We start from the raw sequence: 23,837 nt of genomic DNA, 5'->3' as shown, positions 1-23,837 counted from the left end.
TTCAGTGAAATACGGAACCATTCCGTATTTTGTCGAACAGGTGGTAACCCGAAGTCTAAATATTGCTGTTACATTGTACAACCTTCAATGTTATGTCATAATTATGTAAATGGTCTTTGTTAGGAAGAAAGAAACATCGATCGCAACGAGCCAGGTGGCCCAAACTGCTGCATATACCCTGACTCTGCTTGCACTGACCGGAAGAAAATTGACACAATTTCCCTAGTTAACATGCATTTATTTGAACTAAATATGTAGGTTTGAAAAAAATATATACTTCTGTGTATTGATTTTAAGAAAGTCATTGATGTTTATGGTTAGGTACAAAAGAATGTGCTTTTTCGCGAATGCGCTTTTTAAAAATCATCACTCGTTTGGCGAAGTTGAATTAGGCTGTGATTCGATGATAAATTAACAGGCACCGCATTGATTATATGCATCAACCATGTGTAGTTAACTAGTAATTATGTGAAGATTGATTCGTTTTTTATGAGATATGTTTAATGCAAGCTAGCAACTTACCTTGGCTCCTTGTAGCCACAAGATCCTGTTGATGCTGCACTCGCGTGACAGGTGGTCAGCTTGCCGCGCAGTTTCCTCGTGGATTGCAATGTAATAGGCGATAATCGGCAAATTACCGATTTGTTACATGAACTTGATATCGGCCCCAATTAATCGGCCATGCTGACCCCTAGTTGAGTGTGTGTCTGCCTGCATGCGTGCATGTGAGTATTAACTTTTGCCTCCTGACTCTCTCCCGACTTTGCTCACTCTACCTGAAGGTGAAAGGGGAGTGGGTAAGTGCAGGTCCACTGTCTAATCAGCTGCTCACTTGTGATCCCAACACCTGCTTTCATTGGTCCATCTCATGTGTCCATCTCAACTGCTGTCATCTCTTCATAAGCGCTTAAGGAATTTAACCGTTGGGTTGCATGTTTGTGGTTGTATATCCGTTATATGGTCAGTATACTCGGAGGATACACACTTGTTCTCAAAGGGCATATGATTATACATCTATACAAGCGTGCCTCTACGTTGGTTACTGGAAAAGGCATTTTGTAAGCTGCAGAGAATGAGATGATCATACAGACACATTTGATCCCATTTCACCAAGTACTCCTTCAACAAAGCAGTCCCAAAGCCATCCACTGTCATTCTTATTCTCTCAGCTTCTCTTCATGACCATCCGCATGCTTGGAAAGGAAGCGGTGATATTCAACTTGTCTTGTGAATCGCGAACATCCATTCCAAAAGTGGTCCAACCACTCTGTTGTATGTTTTAAATAAGGAATAACCACACATGGCTGGGCAACCCCAGTCCACAGTATTTATTGTAACCGCTCTTAATTTAATTTGTTTTCCCACAATTTATCAATCTAATCCTGTGTTGTCTCGTCAGTATCTTGGTCCAGACTACTCGCCTTTTCTGTCAGTCAGAGTTGGGGTCCATTCAATTTCAACTCAGTCAATTTCAACTCAGTCAATTCAGGAATTTCCCCATTGCTTTTCAACAAAGCTTTTCAGTACATGTTCCTAATTTGAAAAAGAATGGATCCTAACCCTGCTGTCAGCTATGAGCCTGTAGCTGGTTAAAGGAAAAGGTCCAATGGATAGTGTGATCCCTGAGAACTGGGGTTGTGGGTTGTTCTTGGCATAGAAATATAATTACTAGAAGGTACACTCAATATGGCCCACCCGGTCCACTCATCCCAGCATGACTTAAATGAGAATATCCGTTCTATTCATTTGAGTCATTTCTATAGTCTTCTTTGGCTCTGTAGTGCTATGATGGTGAGCTGACCTTTGACCTTCGCCCCCCAGGTGGACGAGTCCCAGACAGGTGAGCCAGGCTGGCTGGGCGGCGAGCTGAAGGGGAAGACGGGCTGGTTCCCTGCTAACTACGCAGAGAAGATCCCAGAAACAGAGGTTCCCATGAGCCTGCGGGCCAGTGCTGCCACCACGGGCGCTGCGCCCAAACTGGCCTCACGGCTCACACCCACCGCCGTCTCCACCACACCCACGCCACCCAGCCAGCCAATGGCAACCCCTCCCCCGGCAACAGCTCCCCCTGCCCCTGGTCCCTGCCCTGGCCCTGGTCCCGCCTCTTCCTCCTCCTCTGCATCTAGTAACTGGGCAGATTTCAGCACCACGTGAGTGACCGCTCCAACCCTTCCTCTCACACAGCACTCAATACATTAAAATGCAATACAAGTGTTTTTCAGTCATAGTCTTACCTACACCAGGTTATTAATTGAAGAGAAATCAGAGTTTGAGTTGGTAAACTCAGTGTGCCTCTCTCCGCTCAGATGGCCGTCCACCAGCTCTGTAGAGAAGACTGAGACTGGGGAGGGCTGGGACGCTTGGCCCACCCAGCCATCTCTCTCTGTGCCCAGTGCCGGGCCCGGGGGCCAGCTGCGCCAGCGCTCTGCCTTCACACCCGCCACCCTCACTGGCTCCTCTCCGTCTCCCGTCCTGGGACAGGTACAGTCGTTTTTAAATTTTATATATTTTTTTGGACCCTTTTATTTAAAAAGAGGGAGTCACATTGAGACCGAGGTCTCTTTTACAAATGAGCCCTGCAACAATTAAATTAAATACAAAGTACACACATCAGTCAAATAATAGTAATAATAATACATTTGATTGTAACACTCAGTTTAGATGACTCTGAGGAGCACAGGAACATATCACCTAGGCCTAGCAGGAGAATGATATTGACTCTACCTGAAGCATTGCGGTTGTACTGTCAGATGAAAGAAGAGCAGGACTTAGAAACAGCACATAGAGGTTCTGTAGTACTTCCCTTCCTTCTCTCACACTCTTCCTCTCCCACTCCCCATTCCTTTCTCTCGCTCTCTGTTTCACCCCCCTCTCTCTTCCTCCATCTCTCAGGGGGAGAAGGTGGAGGGCTTGCAGGCCCAGGCACTGTACCCATGGCGGGCCAAGAAGGACAACCACCTCAACTTCAACAAGAGCCACGTGATCACAGTGCTGGAGCAGCAGGACATGTGGTGGTTCGGCGAGGTGCAGGGCCAGCGGGGCTGGTTCCCCAAGTCCTACGTCAAGCTCATCTCTGGCCCCGTACGCAAGTCCATGAGGTGAGGAGAATGAGGATGAAACTGTCCCTCCCCATAGTCACACTTATCAATAATGTATGCATGTATGTTTGTGTGTATATATATGTGTGTGTAATAATCTAAACTATTATTGGAGTATTATTATTAATCAAAACGATTATTTATATACAGTGGGGAGAACAAGTATTTGATACACTGCCGATTTTGCAGGTTTTCCTACTTACAAAGCATGTAGAGGTCTGTAATTTTATCATAGGTACACTTCAACTGTGAGAGACGGAATCTAAAACATAAATCCAGAGAAACACATTGTATGATTTTTAAGTAATTCATTTGCATTTTATTGCATGACATAAGTATTTGATACATCAGAAAAGCAGAATTTAATATTTGGTACAGAAACCTTTGTTTGCAATTACAGAGATCATACGTTTCCTGTAGTTCTTGACTAGGTTTGCACACACTGCAGCAGGGATTTTGGCCCACTCCTCCATACAAACCTTCTCCAGATCCTTCAGGTTTCAGGGCTGTCGCTGGGCAATACAGACTTTCAGCTCCCTCCAAAGATTTTCTATTGGGTTCAGGTCTGGAGACTGGCTAGGCCACTCCAGGACCTTGAGATGCTTCTTACGGAGCCACTCCTAAGTTGCCCTGGGTGTGTGTTTCGGGTCGTTGTCATGCTGAAAGACCAAGCCACGACCCATCTTCAATGCTCTTACTGAGGGAAGGAGGTTGTTGGCCAAGATCTTGCGATACATGGCCCCATCCATCCTCCCCTCAATACGGTGCAGTCGTCCTGTCCGCTTTGCGGAAAAGACTCCCCAAAGAATGATGTTTCCACCTCCGTGCTTCACAGTTGGGATGGTGTTCTTGGGGTTGTACTCATCCTTCTTCTTCCTCCAAACACGGCGAGTGGAGTTTAGACCAAAAAGCTCTATTTTTGTCTCATCAGACCACATTACCTTCTCCCATTCCTCATCTGGATCAACCAGATGGTCATTGGCAAACTTCAGACGGGCCTGGACATGTGCTGGCTTGAGCAGGGGGACCTTGCGTGCGCTGCAGGATTTTAATCCATGACGGCATAGTGTGTTACTAATGGTTTTCTTTGAGACTGTGGTCCCAGCTCTCTTCAGGTCATTGACCAGGTCCTGCCGTGTAGTTCTGGGCTGATCCTTCACCTTCCTCATGATCATTGATGCCCCACGAGGTGAGATCTTGCATGGAGCCCCAGACCGAGGGTGATTGACCGTCATCTTGAACTTCTTCCATTTTCTAATAATTGCGCCAACAGTTGTTGCCTTCTCACCAAGCTGCTTGCCTATTGTCCTGTAGCCCATCCCAGCCTTGTGCAGGTCTACAATTTTATCCCTGATGTACACAGCTCTCTGGTCTTGGCCATTGTGGAGAGGTTGGAGTCTGTTTGATTGAGTGTGTGGACAGGTGTCTTTTAAACAGGTAACGAGTTCAAACAGGTGCAGTTAATACAGGTAATGAGTAGAGAACAGGAGGGCTTCTTACACAGGTCTGTGAGAGCTGGAATTCTTACTGGTTGGTATTTGATCAAATACTTATGTCATGCAATAAAATGCAAATTAATTACTTAAAAATCATACAATGTGATTTTCTGGATTTTTGTTTTTGATTCCGTCTCTCACAGTTGAAGTGTACCTATGATAAAAATGACAGACCTCTACATGCTTTGTAAGTAGGAAACACTGCCGATTTTACAGGTTATCAAATACTTGTTCTCCCCACTGTATGTATATTTATAGTTATAATTATAGTAATGTATTTTTTTATTCAACCCTTAGGACAGACAAAATTGATTCACTGTTTAACGGATTTTCCCCCAGAAAAGTGAGGCGAGCGAGCAAAAAAACCGAAACATTCAGTGTATAAGGAATAACAGTACCACATTATATGGACATGAACAATAGGAGAAATATTCAATTTCAGACTGATTTTCAGATTACTATTGTTAATACACAAGTTAACATTAATGAACATTATTTTGATGTATAATAGAATGCAGTATTCTATCATATTGAGAGAAAAAGTAATGGATTATCAGTTCATTAATCTACTTAAATCAAATGTTATTGGTCACATACGTGATTAGCAGATGTTATGGTGTAGTGAAATGCTTGTGCTTCTAGCACCGACAGTGCAGAAATATCTAACAAGTAATATCTAACAAATTACACAACATATACCCAATACACACACATCTAAGTAGGAATTAATTAAGTCTATATACATATGGACGAGCGATGTCAGAGCGGAATGGACTGAGATTCAGTCAAATAGTATAGAAAAACAGTATATACATATGAGATGAGTCATACCAGATATGTAAACATTATTAAAGTGACTAGTGTTCCATTCCTTAAAGTGGCCAGTGATTCCTAGTCTATACCAATAGGCAGCAGCCTCTAGCGAGGGCTGTTTAACAGTCTGATGGCCTTGAGATAGAAGCTGTTTTTCAGTCTCTCGGTCCCAGCTTTGATGCACCTGTACTGACCTCACCTTCTGGATGGTAGCGGGGTGAACAGACAGTGGCTCGAGTGGTTGATGTCCTTGATGATCTTTTTGGCCTTTCTGTGACATCGGGTGCTGTAGGTGTCCTGGAGTGCGGGTAGTTTGCCCCCGGTAATGCATTGGGCAGACTGCACCACCGCAAGGCTTTCAAGAGGGTGGTGCAGTCTGCCTAATGCATTATCACAGTTGCCGTACCAGGCGGTGATACAGCCCCAACAGGATGCTTTAAATTGTGCATCTGTAAAAATTTGTGAGGGTTTTAGGTGAAAAGCCAAATTTCTTTAGCTTCCTGAGGTTGAAGAGGTGTTGTTGCGCTGCCTTCACCACTATTTGCATGGGTGGTCCATTTCACTTTGTCAGTGATGTGTACACCAAGGAGCTTGAAGCTTTCCACCTCCCGTCGATGTAGATAGGGGGGTGCACCTCTGCTGTTTCCTGAAGTCCACGATTATCTCCTTTGTTTTGTTGACGTTGAGTGAGCGGTTGTTTTCCAGGCACCACACTCCCAGAGCCTACTACTATTGTGTTGTCTGCAAACTTGATGATTGAGTTGGAGGAGTGCTTGGCCACGCAGTCATGGGTGAACGGGGAGTACAGGAGGGGGCTGAGCACGGAACCTTGTGGGGCCCCAGTGTTGAGGATCAGCGGAGTGAAGGTGATGTTTCCTACCTTCACCACCTGGGGGCGGCCCGTCAGGCAGTCCAGGACCCAGTTGCACAGGGTGGGGTTCAGACCCAGTTGCACAGGGCGGGGTTCAGACCCAGGGCCTCAAGCTTAATGATGAGCTTGGAGGGTACTATTGTGTTGAATGATGAGCTATAGTCAAGAAACCTTCTAGTAATAATAAGGATGAACCAGACTGGAGGTCTATAATTTTGTTTTCGGAGGTCTTGGCTGGTTTCTTCTTTTTTTCTCCTCCATGATGTCAAGCAAAGAGGCACTGAATTTGAAGGTATGCCTTGAAATACATCCACAGGTACACCTCCAATTGACTCAAATAATGTTGATTAGCCTATCAGAAGCTTCTAAAGCCATGACAGAATTTTCTGGAATTTTCCAAGCTGTTTAAAGGCACAGTCAACTTAGTGTATGTAAACTTCTGACCCACTGGAATTGTGATACAGTGAATTATAAGTGAAATAATCTGTCTGTAAACAATTGTTGGAAAAACTACTTGTGTCGTGCACAAAATAGATGTACTAACCGACTTGCCAAAACTATAGTTTGTTGACAAGAAATTTGTGGAGTGGTTTACAAACAAGTTTTAATGACTTACACCTAAGCGTATGTACATTTCTGACTTCAACTGTAGATCAAGCGTGACTAAATACAAGCCCAGTAACCTTGTTCACCACATCCTCCTCTATTGTCTCGTCTGGCTGCCACGAAAAGCCCACACCTGCGGATCTGCACAAAGTGTGTCCGTGCCACTGGCAATGTACTTTGCTGGACACGCTAGCTGTTCTCGGCGGCAAATCCTCACTTCAACCACATTCCGTCGTGGTGTTATCGATTAGCCTACTACTACTGGTAGTACCAGTAAAATGTAAGTTATGAATCGCAAATCACCATACATACAGCTGACACACTTCGATTTCATCAATCATTTTGACTTCAATTTGGTTGTCCAAAATACTATCAGCTTGCGCTGCGTATTTTCTGATGAATGCCCTGATTTCTGGCCAGTCAATTGGTAAAAGTACGTTGTTGTTTCGTCTAGTACTCGCTTGTAATAGATCTGAAAATGATGCAATAACCATGAATTTAACCAACTGTTTGTTTATAGTGAGGGACGTCCCACGTTTAACCTGGACACATAAATTAGTAGGAATTTGTGCTGGCTTCAGCCATGACTGTATGAGAGAGAAATGAAACATCTGCACGTCGCCTGCAGGTGCGAGCGTGTGTGTTTCACTGTCCAATCCGAGTCTTAAACATGATCTGAGCGTGTGATCTGAGAACTGTTTGGTCTGTTGGGCATCAACTTGGGAAAGCCTCAAGGGAGAGCGGACAGCTCATTATAAACATATATTGGCCAAAATATAACACATCTGATTTAGATTTGTTTGTGGTGTGGAGAAAATTGAGGCGGAGCATCCGTTAAACAGTCATTCAACTTTGTCCGGCCTTTTCAACCAGGAAAGACGCTTGAGGTTAAGAACCTATTTTGCGTGGGTGACCTGGTCAGCAGGATAGATTGCAGCAGGGCTGCTCAACCATCTTCCTGGACATCTAGCGTCCTGTAGGTTTTCAGTCCAACCCTAAACTAGCATACCTGATTCCGCTAGTTAAGGTCTTGTTGAGCAACTAATAAGTAGAATCGGGTATGTTCAATTCGGGTTGGACTACAAGACGGTAGATCTCCAGGAAGAGGGTTGGGCAGCCCTGGACTACAGACTTCAGCCAACTTTAGAGTAAATCCCAACTACTATTGCTTGATATTGTCTAGGAGGGAGCAACATGGCTGCCATGGAATGATGTGACATCATTATGTTTTTTTTATTGAAACCTCAATGGCCAAGTTCTCTGTGTATGGCTTTAGTCCCTCCCCCTTTTAGAATGTATTGTTATATTATCCACTGGCTTGGCTGTCGGAGTGATTGTTTGCCCTCTCTCTGGTGCAGCATTGAGTCTGGCTCGTCCGACAGCCCCCCGATCATGAAGAGACCCACCCCGTCCCCTACCAAGTCCATGGACCCAGGAGAAGGTGGGTGATGGCCCTAGACACACGCACACACACACACACACACACACACAGCTCAGCATACGCTTGGAATCCCTTGAGGTGAAACTGCCACGTCCGTTTGCAATATTACAAATACAAAGAAATGACTTCAAACAATGAACGCTGTTGTTTTTTTCTCTGACATCATTGTATTTCATTGCATGTGCGATAGAACAGCAGAGTATGTACTACGGTTAGTTTTTTACCGTGACGCTGGACGCTCATGTCCTTTTGGATAAGCTGAACAAAACAATAACCGTTTCACCTATCATCGGATCTAGGATCTCTTTAAATGACTCTTTCTCTCAGACTATGTTCCACACCATATATACAATATAAAACAGAGTTTATCATGGAACACAGTATGTTTCTGTTACTCTACCCATTTAGATGAAATCCTATGTAAAACACAACTAAAAAAGTCTATAAACAGACCCTGTTGCTCAGATGTTGTGTTTTCCCAGAATACATAGCCATGTACACCTACGAGAGCAACGAGCAGGGCGACCTGACCTTCCAGCAGGGCGACGTCATCGTGGTCACCAAGAAGGAGGGCGACTGGTGGACGGGCGTGGTCTCAGGCAAGACGGGGGTATTCCCTTCCAACTACGTCAAACCCAAGGACTCTGAGGTAACTTCTAGAAAACAGTCTTTGTGTGGCGATTCCTAAGCTCTGCGATGCAGTCCTGTTTGTCTGATCAGCTCTCCCAGTAAAACCAAAGTGCTCTTCTTTAAAAAATAAATACAAATATTTTAGTTTTCTTTTTTCGGTTTCAGACAGCTAAAACAACAGTAGGACAGTAAAATGATTTTGCCGTGTTAATACATGCACATAGAAAAATATACTTTATACGCGTTCCACAGCGCTCTCCTAACATTAGCGAACGTTCACGGTGAACATAAAACAGTTGGCCAGCGTTAGCTAACGTTTCACCAACTCTGTGCCTTGTTTAACTCCCAGTAAAACCAGAGCTCTCGGTCTTCCCTCTAGGGACTGGGACCCGCAGGGAAGACTGGAAGCCTGGGGAAGAAGCCCGAGATAGCCCAGGTCATCGCCCCGTACACGGCCACGGGGGCCGAGCAGCTCACCCTGGCGCCCGGCCAGCTCATCCTCATCAGGAAGAAGAACCCGGGGGGCTGGTGGGAAGGGGAGCTGCAGGTTTGAGGACCATCTCTCAACACTACTCACCACAAACCAACAACACATTCTTGAAATATCGTAGTAGATGTTTAAGTACTAAGTTGTATTAATACGTGGGCTTTAGATGTGCCAATAATTGTCTTAATATATAGTACTAATATACAAGGTGATACGGTCATTTATACGTAGACAGTGATGTAGAAATTACAATACAGTAATGTAGATTCATTGTCAGCCACACATTTGCTTTAAAAACAAGTAAAAGGGACTGTTTCTAACTGTTAAAATTCTTGCTCTGCCCCTGTGGCCTCTCTCATACTCACAAGTCCTCTCATTGGTCCAGGCTCGGGGAAAGAAGCGGCAGATTGGCTGGTTCCCGGCCAACTACGTGAAGCTCCTGAGCCCCAGCACCAGTAAGACCACGCCCACAGAACCCACACCCCCCAAGCTGCCAATGCCCAGTGCAGGTAGGGGCCAGGAGCAGGGATCTGACGGGGGCCCGCCAGGGCCTTGGGGCCCCTCCTTGACTCAACATATGACGGGTACTAACACGGTGCAGACATTCTCTGTGTACTTTCATGTTATAGTAGCGTCCTTGATAATAGCATACTTTCCTGTCAAAATTTTAAAAAATCTAGTTATAGTAACGTTCTTTACAAGAACATTCTTTCATGTTAAAATAACAGTCTTGATAATTACATTATTTTGTGTTATAATAACATTCTTTACAAGAACATTCTGTCATATTATTAGTAACAGAGGACTGTGTTGTGCAGTGGGCCTAATAGTAGTGTTTTAATGTCCTGTCCAGGAGTAAACCCCTAGCCCCCTACACCCCTAGTCTCCTGTGTGGATCTGAGGGGATTGGATAGGTATAATTAATTTGGTAGCAGCTCTACCTTGCCCTCTGATAAGCTATACGTAGAATTGTCTCCATAGTGGCCTATATAATACCCATTCCAATCCTCTCAGATCCTAAACACAAGTTTTTGGGGGGTTTGGTCGATATTGCCGACTGATTTGATCTACAAATCGCCTTTTTTGCTTCATTAATATCTAATAATTATTAGATCAATCAGTCGGTAACAATTTACCCACAAAGTATCACAGATTTGATCGAACACCGCCTTTTGTCCCTTTTCTCGTGGACGGGGCCCAAGTCTCTTGTGTTGTATGACTAACCCTTCACTTGTATCTGTATGTGTGTCTCCAGCAGTGTGTCAGGTGATTGGCATGTACGACTACATGGCGCAGAATGATGACGAACTGCCCTTTGGGAAGGGCCAGATCATCAATGTGCTGAGCAGGGAAGACCCTGATTGGTGGAAAGGCGAGCTGAACGGTTCCGTGGGCCTCTTCCCCTCCAACTACGTCAAACTGACCACCGACACAGACCCCAGCCAACAATGTGAGTGCACACACTACTACTAAAGTCCACCTCTCTGTCACACCCAGCAGTTTGAGTACATACTGAACCCTTTCTCTCACACACACACACACACACACACACACACACACACACACACACACACACACACACACACACACACACACACACACACACACACACACACACACACACAGTCAGTCAGTCACATACACACACACACACTCACAACCCAGCACGGGTCATAACGAGTACTGTGATTACATTCCTTCCTCTCTCTTCCACACACTCACACACCAATACGGGTGATAACGAGTACTGTGATTACATTCCTTCCTCTCTCTTACACACACACACACACACACACACACACACACACACACACACACACACTGATGTGGACTCCTGCTTTGTATAGACGTGATCTTTCTTGTATCCTCTCACTCTCTTCGAAACCTAATTCATTTCAACTAAAACCCCTGGAAACCTCTGGAATCTAATCAAATGGGACAGTGTTTGACAAGGGTACAATCTGTAGTCAACTGATCATACTGATACCTATGGGCCCCCTCTTTGAAGACCTTTCAGATCATGTACCATCCTCAGTTGAATAGAAGTGTGTGTCTGTATGTACAGTCCCTCCTCACTAACATCTCCCTCAATGTCCTGTAGACGCCCCCCCCCCACATCCCTCATGCATATACTGTACCATGGTTAGACTCCACCTCATCTGTTATGCTGCACGCTGTGTGTCGTCTCGTAAACTCGTCCGCCACCGACGTCCATTTAGTTCTGCACGCTCGTGTATTTGCATATTTTTCTTTCTTTTGTTGTTGTCTTGTTGGTTTGTTTCCGTTTTTTGGTTTGCGTTTTTTGCTTATGTGCTGTGTTCTCCTCCTCTTTCTAGGACTCATATGTTGCCCATTCCCACTCAGCCTTGAAAGTCCTCAAAGAGACCCACTATCCCCTAAACACTGCCCCCGCGGGATGATGGGAGATGCAGCCACCCCGATCATGTGACTGCCACATGATTACCACCTGGCCTTGTGGGCTAGAAGAGTCAAGCTGCAGAGAGCAGGCCGCATATTCGAACTGTTAGACGCATTCGCCAAAATTGCCAAGCAGCTTCCTTATCCTACACCGTTTATTCTTTTAAACAATTTACTTAAACAAATTAAACATTTATTATTAATCGAAACATTTCAATGTTTTTTTTAGGAAATTGAAAAAAATAACTACTTGGAAGTGATCATATGAATGGGAGACTGGATAGTGGGTCCTTTTGTGGCTTTCTGTGAACTCTGATTCTTTTGGTAGATTTAGTCATTCTGCTTTTATCATTCTGCTTTTTTTTATCAGCGCACCACGGATTTGGTCTATTTATTTAAAAAATAAATTACTAATGAGTCAAATGGCTTCCTTTTGACGTTAAACTTCTCCCTCCCCTCCTTTACTAACCCCTCCCCCATCCGACCCACAGCTCCACAGAAAGACCCACTATTCATGACACACAGCATCAGACGGGCCCCCCCAAACAACCGGGGCCTGGCCCGAAAGACAACCCCAAGCCCCTTCCCCCTTCAGTTTGCAGATCTGAAGGAAACGGGATCGGTTGTAACCACATTGCTTACGTCTTACAGATCTGCACAAACCGAAGGGTTATATGGGAATGGGTGGTGGGTTGGTTGTCCGACTGGGCCCGGGATTGGTTCATCATGAGCACCCTGTCTAATGGGCTAGTCTAGGGGTTCAAAGGTCACCGAAACACACATGGGTCACGTTATAGGATGGAGGGAGAGCTTATTACATTTACTGTAGCTTACATCCAGACCACACCTGCCCCAAAGCCAGCTCATACAGTGGACAGAGAAGCTGTCTGTCAAACCTATGGGCGGGGCTGAACCTGTCCATTTATCCCCTCGCATCTAGCTGTGTTTTTTTTTATGTTCATACTAAATGTTCTTATGATGAGTCTTGTTGTTTGGAGGTGCTGGGGTGTTTACTTTGTGCTGTGGCGTTTTGTGAAACGGGGTTATGATCGACGCAAACCAAATAATGCACAGCCGCCACAAGTGGAGTGGGGATGGTACACACACAGTATGCACAGGCTTGTAATTGTGTGATTTGAATGGCACACCCCAAGTAAGTAAGGATGTTATATCCTCAGTAAGTTAATTCTTGTCTCCTCAGAACTATGTATTATTCAGAGTATATGGGGTGTTTTGTATTCATGAGTTGGTTTACGTGATTTCTCCTAGATTTATGTCTATTGAAGTGTAATTTCTACACAAGTTGAACAACTAAATCCCCAGTCACTATACCATGACAGTCTATTTTTTATAAATGAATGCAATTATAATGCATAGTGTTTTAAATATGTATGGTTATGTTGTATTGTATTTTTCCCCTTCCCTCCTGAAGTTATTTTTATGCAGTTGCCATTCGTAGAACTCAGAAGCAACATGTCCATTTAGTTTGACCTTTTCCGCAGTTATTTTGTGAAGAAAATCCTATTGAAAAGAACTGTGATTCAGCTGAATATGAACATACTAAATATGAAATGAATAGCCTCCCGATAATAGCTTTTTAACAATGTTTACATATGAAAACTAAGATAAAACTAAGACTATGGTATTTTTTATTTGTAGTCCTTGTAACAGAGTGGAATGCCAAGTTCTACGGCTATATAGCTATGTCCTTAACCTATTATTATTATTATTATTGTTATTATTATTATTCTCCTCAAACAAAAGGAAAAGGCATGGCATCATCCATTCAAAGCAATATATACATACAGTAGTATTGTACTGGTACCATATCAATCTTGTTTGCTTTTGTCACAACAGTATTGTCATTTCATTGTTCTTCTAAAACACAAAGATGGAATTCCTGTATGCCGCCTTTTTTAAATTTTAATTTTGAATATAACCGTTTGGTTCCTATTGGTTCCACTATGTGACAGTATTGGTGTTTGCTGCTTTATGATTGGTTTGTTGGACTTTCCCAATGTGTCTTTTTGAGACTCATCAGTTTCAAGGGGGTTTGTACTCCGTTGCTGACTCGGGTTTGAGAAGCACAACAAAAATCCTAACTATTACGGTATATACAATACTCTGACTATAAACTGAATTGCTTCTGGTATGTTATGGAATCAACAACCAAATCCAAAATGTAATCGTTACACTTGGTTCCTGAAGCATTTGATCAGAAATGAATGTACAAATTGAAAAATGTATACAAACATTTTTTTTTAAGTGTCATGCCGTCTTTAATATAGAAAATGACGTGTATAATGATTAAAAAGCTCAATGGCAACGGTGGACTTGTATTTTTGTATGTATTTACTGATTTTAAAAATCAAAAGGTTTGTTTACTTGCGCAAGAGACCTACCACCATTTCTTTTATAATTCCTTTTATAGATAACTGGAAAAATGTAAATTACTAGGGTCTAAAGAATTATACTTTCAACTTTTTATTTTTATGTATGATGTTTGGCTGGCTTTTGAGGGGAAGATCCTTCTACCCGACACCTTGTAAATACATTTTTGAAATACTTTTCCAGGGAAGTATTTTGTGGCGTATATTGTTTATTTCAATGACTTGTTCAGGTGTCAGTCTACATGCCTAGAACTCTGAAGACAGAAAGTCCAAAGAGCCAGCAATTAGCTTTCTGTGGAAGTTTGTTTGAAAGATGGGTCATTGAGATTGTGTTTCTAATTGACTGTTGGTATTTGAGCTGTTGGTGGGGAGCTGATCGAAGCTGTTGTCCTGTTCCACAGGGTGCGCGGACCTGCACCTGCTGGACATGCTGACCCCCGTTGAGAGGAAGAGACAGGGCTACACGCACGAGCTCATCGTCACCGAGGAGAACTATGTCAATGACCTGCAGCTCGTCACCGAGGTAGCCATATTTATATATATATACATTTTTTTTTTTTTTTTACCTTTCTTTAACTAGGCAAGTCAGTTATGAACAACCTCTTATTTACAACGATGGCCTATCGGGGAACAGTGGGTTAACTGCCTTGTTCAGGGGCAGAATGACAGATTTGTACCTTGTCAGCTCTGCGACTCAATCTAGCAGCCTTACGGTTACTGGCCCAACACTCTAACCATTAGGCTTCCTGCCGCCCCATATTCAAATGTGTGTGTGTGTATATATATTGGTAACATGATCACACATGCAGTCCAAGCATACACACTCTGCCCTATCTGCATTACATGCAAACGTTTCCGGAATGTTTGTGTTAATATTGCGTCAACGTTTCCTCGCCAGGTCTTTCAGAAGCCTCTGCTGGAGTCGGAGCTGCTGACAGAGAAAGAGGTGGCCATGATCTTCGTCAACTGGAAGGAGCTCATCATGTGTAACATCAAGCTGCTCAAGTACGCTCCCTAGCCACCTCTGGTCCTGTTATCATAACTATAGTTTAACTAGCTATATGGTGGATAGCAGCTGATTTCATGTGGGTCTTATGACTCGTGGCTTAAAGGGGCAATCTGGGATTGGTACATCCATTTGTACACTTTCAAAGTAATTATATTTTGCCATTGATTCTTGTAAACAAATACTGTACAGCTTCAGAACTATAGCCAGACTCACCAATCGTCCCATTCTCTTCTGCCCCCTTCCTCCGGTTACCCATCACTAGGGCTCTGAGGGTTAGGAAGAAGATGTCGGGCGAGCGGATGCCGGTGAAGATGATTGGAGACATCCTGACGGCCCAGCTGCCCCACATGCAGCCCTACATCCGCTTCTGCAGCTGCCAGCTCAACGGAGCCACGCTCATCCAGCAGAAGACCGACGAGGTGCCTGAGTTCAAGGACTTTGTCAAGGTAATGGAGAAAGGTCGTAAAGAACGCGTTGCCTGCGTCACCATCTGAAATGCCACCATATTCCCTATATAGTGCACAACTTTTGACCAGAGCTCTATGTTTGATATTTATATTTTATTGGCCCCTAGTGTCTCGTGCACATTCGGTTTGTTCATGCCTCTTGTTTGGTTGACTGTGAATAGCCTCGACTCCAGCCGTTCTTGGTTTCTTCGCCTGATGTCTGACACCGCAAGACTAGACTGTGATTTACTAGCGTCAGTGTACTTTCTTATTTGAGGGTAGCTGAGCCACAGCACTAGGTTGGGACTGTGATTCCTGTGTATATATATTCATATGTGAGTGTTATTAGGTTCTACGCTGATATCTGATACTGATAATATTTCCTCTCCCCTACAGAGACTGGCCATGGACCCAGGTTGTAAGGGAATGCCCCTCTCCAGCTTCCTCCTCAAACCCATGCAAAGGGTGACGCGCTACCCCCTCATCATCAAAAATGTATGTGCACACATGTTTTCTCACACCCACTCTTCCCACCATCTGAATAAAGTGTATGTGATTTGAAAAGCCTGACCACAGCCTCTGAAGCTAAGCAGGGTTGGTCCTGGTTGGTCCCTAGATGGGAGACCAGATGCTGCTGGAAGTGATGTTGTAGGGCCAGTAGGAGGCACTCTTTCCTCTGGTCTAAAAAAAAAAAATTCCCACTGCCCTGTGTAGGGTGCTGTCTTTCAGATGGGACATTAAACAGGTGTCCTGACTCTCTGTGGTCACTAAAGATCCCATGTCACTTATCATAAGAGTAGGGGTGTTAAACCCCGGTGTCCTAAATTCCCATGCTGTCCCTCATACCATCACGGTCACCTAATCATCCCCAACTTAGAATTGGCTCATTCATCCCCCTCCTCTCCCATGTAACTATTCCCCGGGTTGTTGCTGTAAATGAGAATGTGTTCTTAGTAAACCTACCTGGTAGAATAAGGGTTAAATAAATAAAACATTTAACTGATACACACACACACTGGAATTGACTAACTATGTGTGATACGGCTCAGATCCTAGAGAATACTCCGGAGGCTCACCCGGACCATAGCCATCTGAAGCAGGCTCTGGAGAAGGCTGAGGAGCTGTGCTCCCAGGTCAACGAGGGTGTCAGGGAGAAGGAGAACTCTGACCGGCTGGAGTGGATCCAGGCCCACGTCCAGTGTGAGGGGCTGTCTGAGGTAATACACACAGAGACAGACACACAAACACACACACAAATCATTATTAATAAAATAAGGGAAAAAATCTTAATTGACTCGGCTGGTTAAATAAAGGTCAAATAAAACACAATGAAAAACACAGGAACATGTACTTGTTTCCACAAAAATACACACAATTGACGCATTTCCACACCGTGAACACAGACTCAACTCCCAACTCAATCACCTGGCCTTTTTTATTTTAACGACTTTCTTTTTAGCAACTCGTGTTCAACTCGGTGACCAACTGCCTGGGCCCGCGCAAGTTCCTGCACAGCGGCAAACTCTACAAGGCCAAGAGCAACAAGGAGCTGTATGGCTTTCTATTCAACGACTTCCTCCTGCTGACTCAGATCATCAAGCCCCTGGGCTTCTCGGGCTGCGACAAGGTGTTCAGTGCCAAGTCCCACCTGCAGTACCGCATGTACAAGACCGTAAGTACTCTCCTCTCCCCAACCTACACATTGTCCGCACCCTATAGGGCAGCAATTCTCAACTTGTGGGACATGACCCAAATTTGGATCGTATGAGGTTTTGAGTGGGTCATATGGGTGTCTGATTTGCCGTACAAATCCCCAAGTACAGTAGTAGTATGGCTGTTTTTGTGGCATGTTCAAGACCAGGGCTACATCCCAATTATCTCTCCTTCCTGTACATTTGTTCACTTCTCTTCACTGATTCGAAAGGAAATTACCTGTATAAGAAATATTGTGGAAATCCCCTCGAGCCCAAACCTGCACCAATCCTGTGCTTTTAGATTTATGGGATGTAGTAAACGAGTGCGCACTTCAGGAACGAGACGAGATATTATTGCGATGCACCCCAGGAGTTCTGAACTTGTTGTGACCTCTGACCTTGTTGTGACCTTTAACCCCCGCCACAGCCCATCTTCCTGAACGAGGTGTTGGTGAAGCTGCCTACAGATCCCTCGGGAGATGAGCCCATCTTTCACATCTCCCACATCGACAGGGTCTACACCATCCGGGCCGAGAGTATCAACGAGAGGTACACACACAGACGTATGCATGCAGTCACAGACACACACACACACACACATTGCCAAGGCTTTCTTTTGACCTTGTTGTGATGACTCATGCAGGACTGCTTGGGTGCAGAAGATCAAGGCAGCTTCGGAGCTCTTCATCGAGACAGAGAAGAAGAAGAGGGAGAAGGCTTACCTGGGTATAACAGTCTGTCTCTCTGCTCCTCTGTAGGCCCACTGTGTTTGGGAGGGACAGCTTTGTCACCTACCCTTCCAGACCATGGTCTCAAAAGCACTGTTGGTAACACTTTATATGAATGTCTTTTTTTTAAGCATCTTTGGGTTTCATAAACCCCTATATAAGTACTTTGTATTATTACCCCCGTATAACTTTGTAACCTTGTATTTATGCTAGTAACATTTTATGAACATGTTGCTACATAGTAGTGTGGGAATTGTGGAGTTGAGCGATTTCTGTGTTATACTTGAGGAATAGTGACTACTTATTCCACTTTTAACAAAAACGGCTTAATTTCACTAAGAAGCAAAGAACGAGCTAACAACAATTTTGGTTTTTAATGTATGTACAGTGTTAGTACACAGGTATAAGACCAACTTCAGGTAAAGTGTTACCAAACTATCTCTCATGACCACTGAGTGTTTTCATGCTGGCTTTGTCTCCTCTGACTTTGCTGCGTGTTTGTCTCAGACCATTACGTTTAGGTCTGACCATTACGTTTGTGTGTGTCTCAATGCAGTTCGCTCACAGAGGGCCACGGGCATCGGCCGGCTGATGGTAAACATTGTGGAGGGCATCGAGCTGAAGCCCTGCCGCTCCCACGGTAAGTCCCTAGAGATGACCCCCTGCCACACTCAGACCGGAGGTTGATCTCAACACTTGATCTGTGTGTCTCTGACACGAGAGAGTGACACACCACCTTTTAATACATGTGTCGATTGCTGTTCAATACACTGGGAGAAGAATGATAGTGTTAACAGTACATGTAGGGGTTCAAATAGTATTTTGAGCCTGCCTGCAGTGCCAGATGGGTGGTGTTTGCCCTTTCGGGACTATTCCATTGGTTCCATTTCACCAAGCCAGCTTAATCGAGCACAAGTATGTGGAAGATCTAATCTCTCTAGGCCAACATCCAATGAGATTGCAGAGCGCCAAATTCAAATACAGAAATACTCATTATAAAAATTCTGAAAACAAAACATATTTTACATAGGTTTAAAGATTAACTTCTTGTGAATCCAACCACGGTGTCAGATTTTAAAAATGCTTTACGGCGAAAGCATACCTTTCGATTATTTGAGAACATAGCCCAGCAGACAAATCATTACAAACAGTAACCAGCCAAGCAGAAGAGTTACACAAGTCAGAAATAGAGATAAAATGAATCCCTTACCTTTGATGATCTTCATATGGTTGCACTCAGAAGGCATTAATTTACTCAATAAATGTTCCTTTTGTTCGATAAAGTCTCTTTATATCCAAAAACCTCCGTTTTGTTCGCATTTTCTTCAGTAATCCACAGGCTCAAACGCAGTCAAAACAGACTGACAAAAAAAAATCACAATTGTATCCGTAAAGTTCATAGAAACATGTGAAACGATGTTTATATTCAATCCTCAGGTTGTGTTTAGCCTAAATAATTGATAATATTTCAACCGGACAATAACGTTGTCAATATAAAAGGTAAACAAGAAAGGCACTCTCTCAGTCGCGCACATGAAAAAACTAACTCATTCAGACTGCTCTTACGCCCTAATTATTTAATTCAGACTGCTCTTACTCCATAATTTTTCAGAATACAAGCCTGAAACAATTTCTAAAGACTGTTGACATCTAGTGGAAGGCATAGGAACGGCAAATTGAGTCCTAAGTCAATGGATACTGTAATGGCATTGAATAGAAAACTACACACAAAAAAGAAAACTACTTCCTGAATGGGTTTTTCTCAGGTATTCGCCTGCCAAATCAGTTCTGTTATACTCACAGACACTATTTTAACACTTTTGGAAACTTTAGAGTGTTTTCTATCCAAATCTATCAGTTATATGCATATCATATCTTCTGGGCCCGAGTAGCAAGCCATTTAATTTGGGCATGCTTTTCATCCAAAATTCCGAATGCTGCCCTCTACCGAGAGAAGTTAAAATACTATTTTGAGGAGGAATACCCATATTGGTCTATTCTAAACATCTATACAACTGTGCCAATCTGTTATTGGGTTGTAAAATTCTGGTAACTTGACAAAGTTTTTTCCAGAAATCCCAGTTTGAGGGTTTAGGAATCAGGAGGGAGTAAGCATGGAGGGAATCCTCCAACTTGGAATTCTTCAACGGGGATTTCTTTCAAACCAGTGGATCTGGGGAAAGTGAGTGGAATTTCCCAACCCTAAGGTGTGATCTCTTCTCAGGTAAGAGCAACCCGTACTGCGAGGTGACGATGGGTTCCCAATGCCACATCACCAAGACCCTGCAGGACACGCTCAACCCCAAGTGGAACTCCAACTGTCAGTTCTTCATCAAGGACCTGGAACAGGACGTGCTGTGTGTCACCGTGTTTGAGAGAGACCAATTCTCTCCTGACGGTGAGGCTGCGGGCACACACACACACACAAACAGCTTTTTATTGACCCGGCCTTTTTGATTCAGTGTGCTGTCATGCGATATATTCTATCACAATATTTGGTGTGACAACCTTGTATTGAACCCTCATTACTTGTCTGTCTGTAGATTTCTTAGGCAGGACAGAGATCCGTCTGGCGGACATTAAGAAGGACCAGGGCTCCAAAGGGCCCATCACCAAGAGGCTGCTGCTCCACGAGGTGCCCACAGGAGAGATTGTCGTACGACTGGACCTGCAGCTCTTCGAGGAGCCCTAGCCCATCCCAGTTCATCCCAGCCCTGCTCAGCTCAGCCGAACCCAGCCTAGCCTAACACCCATATACTGTACCCCCCCCCCTCCCCAAAACCCGTTATCCCTGCCCGAAGACTCACCAAGCTCTAGTGACAATCCCCAACGGCCCAGCCCCACACTCGCGTGTGTGTGTGTGTGTGTGTGTGTGTGTGTGTGTGTGTGTGTGTGTGTGTGTGTGTGTGTGTGTGTGTGTGTGTGTGTGTGTGTGTGTGTGTGAATGAATGTCTGCAGAAGGGTTTTAATTATGTTGTGGGTTTTTTTCTCCTCTTTATGATTTGTATCATTATGGTGTATATATGATATCATGATTCCACTATTATTTGATTGAACAAAATGATGAAGCATTCCACAGCTAATCTAAAATCTCAAAGGCCGTCTTATAACGCAATGAACCTTTGAGACATGATATACTGTGGAGAAATGTTTGAACAACACATATGATCATTGCTTGTGCATTGTATGTCTTAAAGAGCCACCCTGTGGCATTAACACCTGGGGCGTGTTCATTAGTAAACAAGCGGAAGAAAACGGACAAACCGGGCGAGACTCCCTTGTCCAATAATAAACGTTAATTTTCTTTTCACGTTGCAACACGTTTTAAAATGCCTTCCGTTGTGTGGCCAAATGAACACCACCCAGGTGACCACACTTGTTGTGCCATCCCTGTGACAACATACGGCAACCTCCCATATAACCTTTGACACTGTGTTCATGTTTATAAACATACGGCTATTATGTCATTGCAGGTCAGACAATTTCAAAAGCTTGTCTGAAGCCCATCTAATAATTCCCCTGGTTGTTTTAGCTGGAACCTCTTCCCTTGTATTTCTTTCATTCAAACGTGACCCAGGTTTCGAGTTATTTGTTCGTTTCTGTGTACGTCTGTTTGAGACCTGGGTACAAAAGCAGGTACAGTACATAAGTGAATGTGAGGAGGAGAGCTATACTTTGTGATATACCTTCAAAGGTTTGGTGAGACACTTTGGAAAAATGTGTTAGGGAATTAAAGAGCTGTTGTGTTAGTATACTACAGTATGCTGAGACTGAAAATGAAGCTATTAGCAATCTTTACACTGTATCTTTATATGGTCCACATATTGAGCATTGTGTTTTAGATTGGAAATTCAAATGAAAGGCCAGACGAAATGTTTGGGTGTATTTGAAACATTACAGAAGTACTGTACGAAAGTACACGCTATCAAATTGGCTTAGCCCAAAATATATTGTTGTACGGTTTGAAGGAAATTGAAGAGCAGATTTCCTGTTTTCTAAATGATGTGTAAATGAGTGCCGATTTCTAGTTACATTTGCAGCGTAGGCCAAGATGATGGAGTAGCAATGTACTAAAAATTATTCGTTTTTTGATGGTTAGAAGAATCATACGGTGATGTCAGGAATGTTTTTGTACTTGTTCCGAAAAATTCTGTTACTTTCAACGCATTCATATCTTCACGTTTTGTATGTATATTTTAGTTGTTTTAATTAAATTTTTTCGTACGGCAAAAAAGCACCATTTAATATAGAGTGCTATATTTATGTGTTGGAAAGCCATTTTGTAGGTGTTTTGGAGACTGCGGTCAGGCTTTGTTATGATGGACATATTCCGCCAATGCTGTAACTGTTTGTGAAGAGGAGGCATTTCAGGTTAATTCAATGTGGGTCTCAAATGAATATATTTCCTTTGCAAGAGAACAGGAATTATTTTTTTTGTTTTGTGTGGCACTGTGTTCAGTTGAACAACACTGTATGACATATTTATTGACGTTAAGACCATTCGGACAAAAGGGAAATATCAGCCTCCAGGTTGCTGCAATATGCAATCTACTCCGAGGTATGAGACCATTTGAATCTTTCATAGGGTCTTATCTGTTCTTTTGTTCTTTATGGCGACCCTCCCATTATCTTGGGTTCCGCGTTCGAAAGGAGATGTACAAGGATATCCGAAGGCAGCAGAGACGACTGACTTCAGTCTGTTAAGTCTGACAATGTTAGCATAGTTTGTCTAATGTTAGTTTAATGTATGTTGTTGTTGTTACCAGCTATGTGTCCGTGTAGATAATGTACAAATACTAGTGAAATTCCACTGCCGTGTTAGTGAGAGTGGTCAAGGAGAACTGCGTTTGCAGAGCCTGTGTTCCTTATGTGTATGTCTAGGAGGGAGTGAGTAACATTAACTTACTATTCTCGAGTGCTTTTGGGTTTGTGCTGGGTCTCTATTCAAGTTGGAGGACTTAGATTATAGCGTGCGACCTGTACCGCCACTCCTTCCCGGTTACCCCACAGTAGTGCCCTTTTAACGTTCACTCTAAAACCAGTGATGGTCTCTCTTCTTTTTAATGAGCAAAGTCTTAACTGATAAAAAGTACAGTATGTGAATATGTTGAAATATTTGAAAGGAGTATAAGTAATATATTACAACAACTAGCGTAGAATAATGTTGATGACAATGTATTGTTATCAAGGTATGAGAAGTGTATTGTCTTTAAATGTTGAAAATAAAATTAGATTGGACCAATGAGTTTGATGTATGTCTGGTTGTTAGCCTTAATTTACAAACCTTGTAAGTACTTATTTCATACAAAATATACTTAAATGTTTTGGAGTTTACCGCCGTATATGACTTTTCCATGAAATGGGTCTCATGGATACCGTTCACTTCGGTCAGTGCCTGAATGGTTTGTACATTGAACGTATAATTCATGTTAAAGCAGTAACCTTGACGATTTGAAGGGGCTGGTGTTTCAGCATGGGCGCAATTTTGTTATGCAAGGAACGTTTGTGGCAACAGAACTTCGCTGGATTTGGCGGAGTTAGACGTTGAAATAGCCATATGTATTGTTGTTGTGTCGAACTTGCATATGCGTCACATTGAAACTGAGAATGTCTTGATGTGTGACATTTTGGTCATTTCGTTCTTTGAGGTAAGAGGGTGAACATTTGTTTTCACATTTGTTTCCGTTTAGATGGCATTCTGTGATTGCTC

General features: G+C 43.4%; 1 protein-coding gene across 5 annotated transcripts in view; it reads left to right on the top strand.

The window, feature by feature from the left end:
• The window catches only part of LOC118370148 (intersectin-1), a 72,201-nt gene extending 48,823 nt beyond the window's left edge, over positions 1–23,378 (top strand). For 3 of the 5 annotated variants that reach the window (XM_052499064.1, XM_052499066.1, XM_052499063.1), the window contains 20 exons: positions 783–797; positions 1,822–2,150; positions 2,307–2,481; positions 2,893–3,098; positions 8,243–8,325; positions 8,808–8,974; positions 9,335–9,502; positions 9,828–10,026; positions 10,698–10,892; positions 14,652–14,773; positions 15,149–15,255; positions 15,522–15,705; positions 16,102–16,200; positions 16,755–16,922; positions 17,165–17,377; positions 17,827–17,948; positions 18,043–18,125; positions 18,684–18,767; positions 20,352–20,525; positions 20,671–23,378. In XM_052499064.1, coding sequence (XP_052355024.1) covers positions 783–797; positions 1,822–2,150; positions 2,307–2,481; positions 2,893–3,098; positions 8,243–8,325; positions 8,808–8,974; positions 9,335–9,502; positions 9,828–10,026; positions 10,698–10,892; positions 14,652–14,773; positions 15,149–15,255; positions 15,522–15,705; positions 16,102–16,200; positions 16,755–16,922; positions 17,165–17,377; positions 17,827–17,948; positions 18,043–18,125; positions 18,684–18,767; positions 20,352–20,525; positions 20,671–20,819 — 3,042 coding nt within the window. In that variant the 3' untranslated portion in view covers positions 20,820–23,378. The remainder of the gene's footprint in view (positions 1–782; positions 798–1,821; positions 2,151–2,306; positions 2,482–2,892; positions 3,099–8,242; positions 8,326–8,807; positions 8,975–9,334; positions 9,503–9,827; positions 10,027–10,697; positions 10,893–14,651; positions 14,774–15,148; positions 15,256–15,521; positions 15,706–16,101; positions 16,201–16,754; positions 16,923–17,164; positions 17,378–17,826; positions 17,949–18,042; positions 18,126–18,683; positions 18,768–20,351; positions 20,526–20,670) is intronic. The other 2 variants (XM_052499067.1, XM_052499065.1) reach the window with 1 other exon arrangement.
• Positions 23,379–23,837: the final 459 nt, after the last annotated feature.

Source organism: Oncorhynchus keta, chromosome 37 (genome assembly GCF_023373465.1).
Source record: "Oncorhynchus keta strain PuntledgeMale-10-30-2019 chromosome 37, Oket_V2, whole genome shotgun sequence".
Lineage (NCBI taxonomy): Eukaryota > Metazoa > Chordata > Actinopteri > Salmoniformes > Salmonidae > Oncorhynchus > Oncorhynchus keta.
The sequence above is the reverse complement of the archived record's forward strand: the minus strand, read 5'-3'. Positions and strand labels throughout refer to the sequence as shown.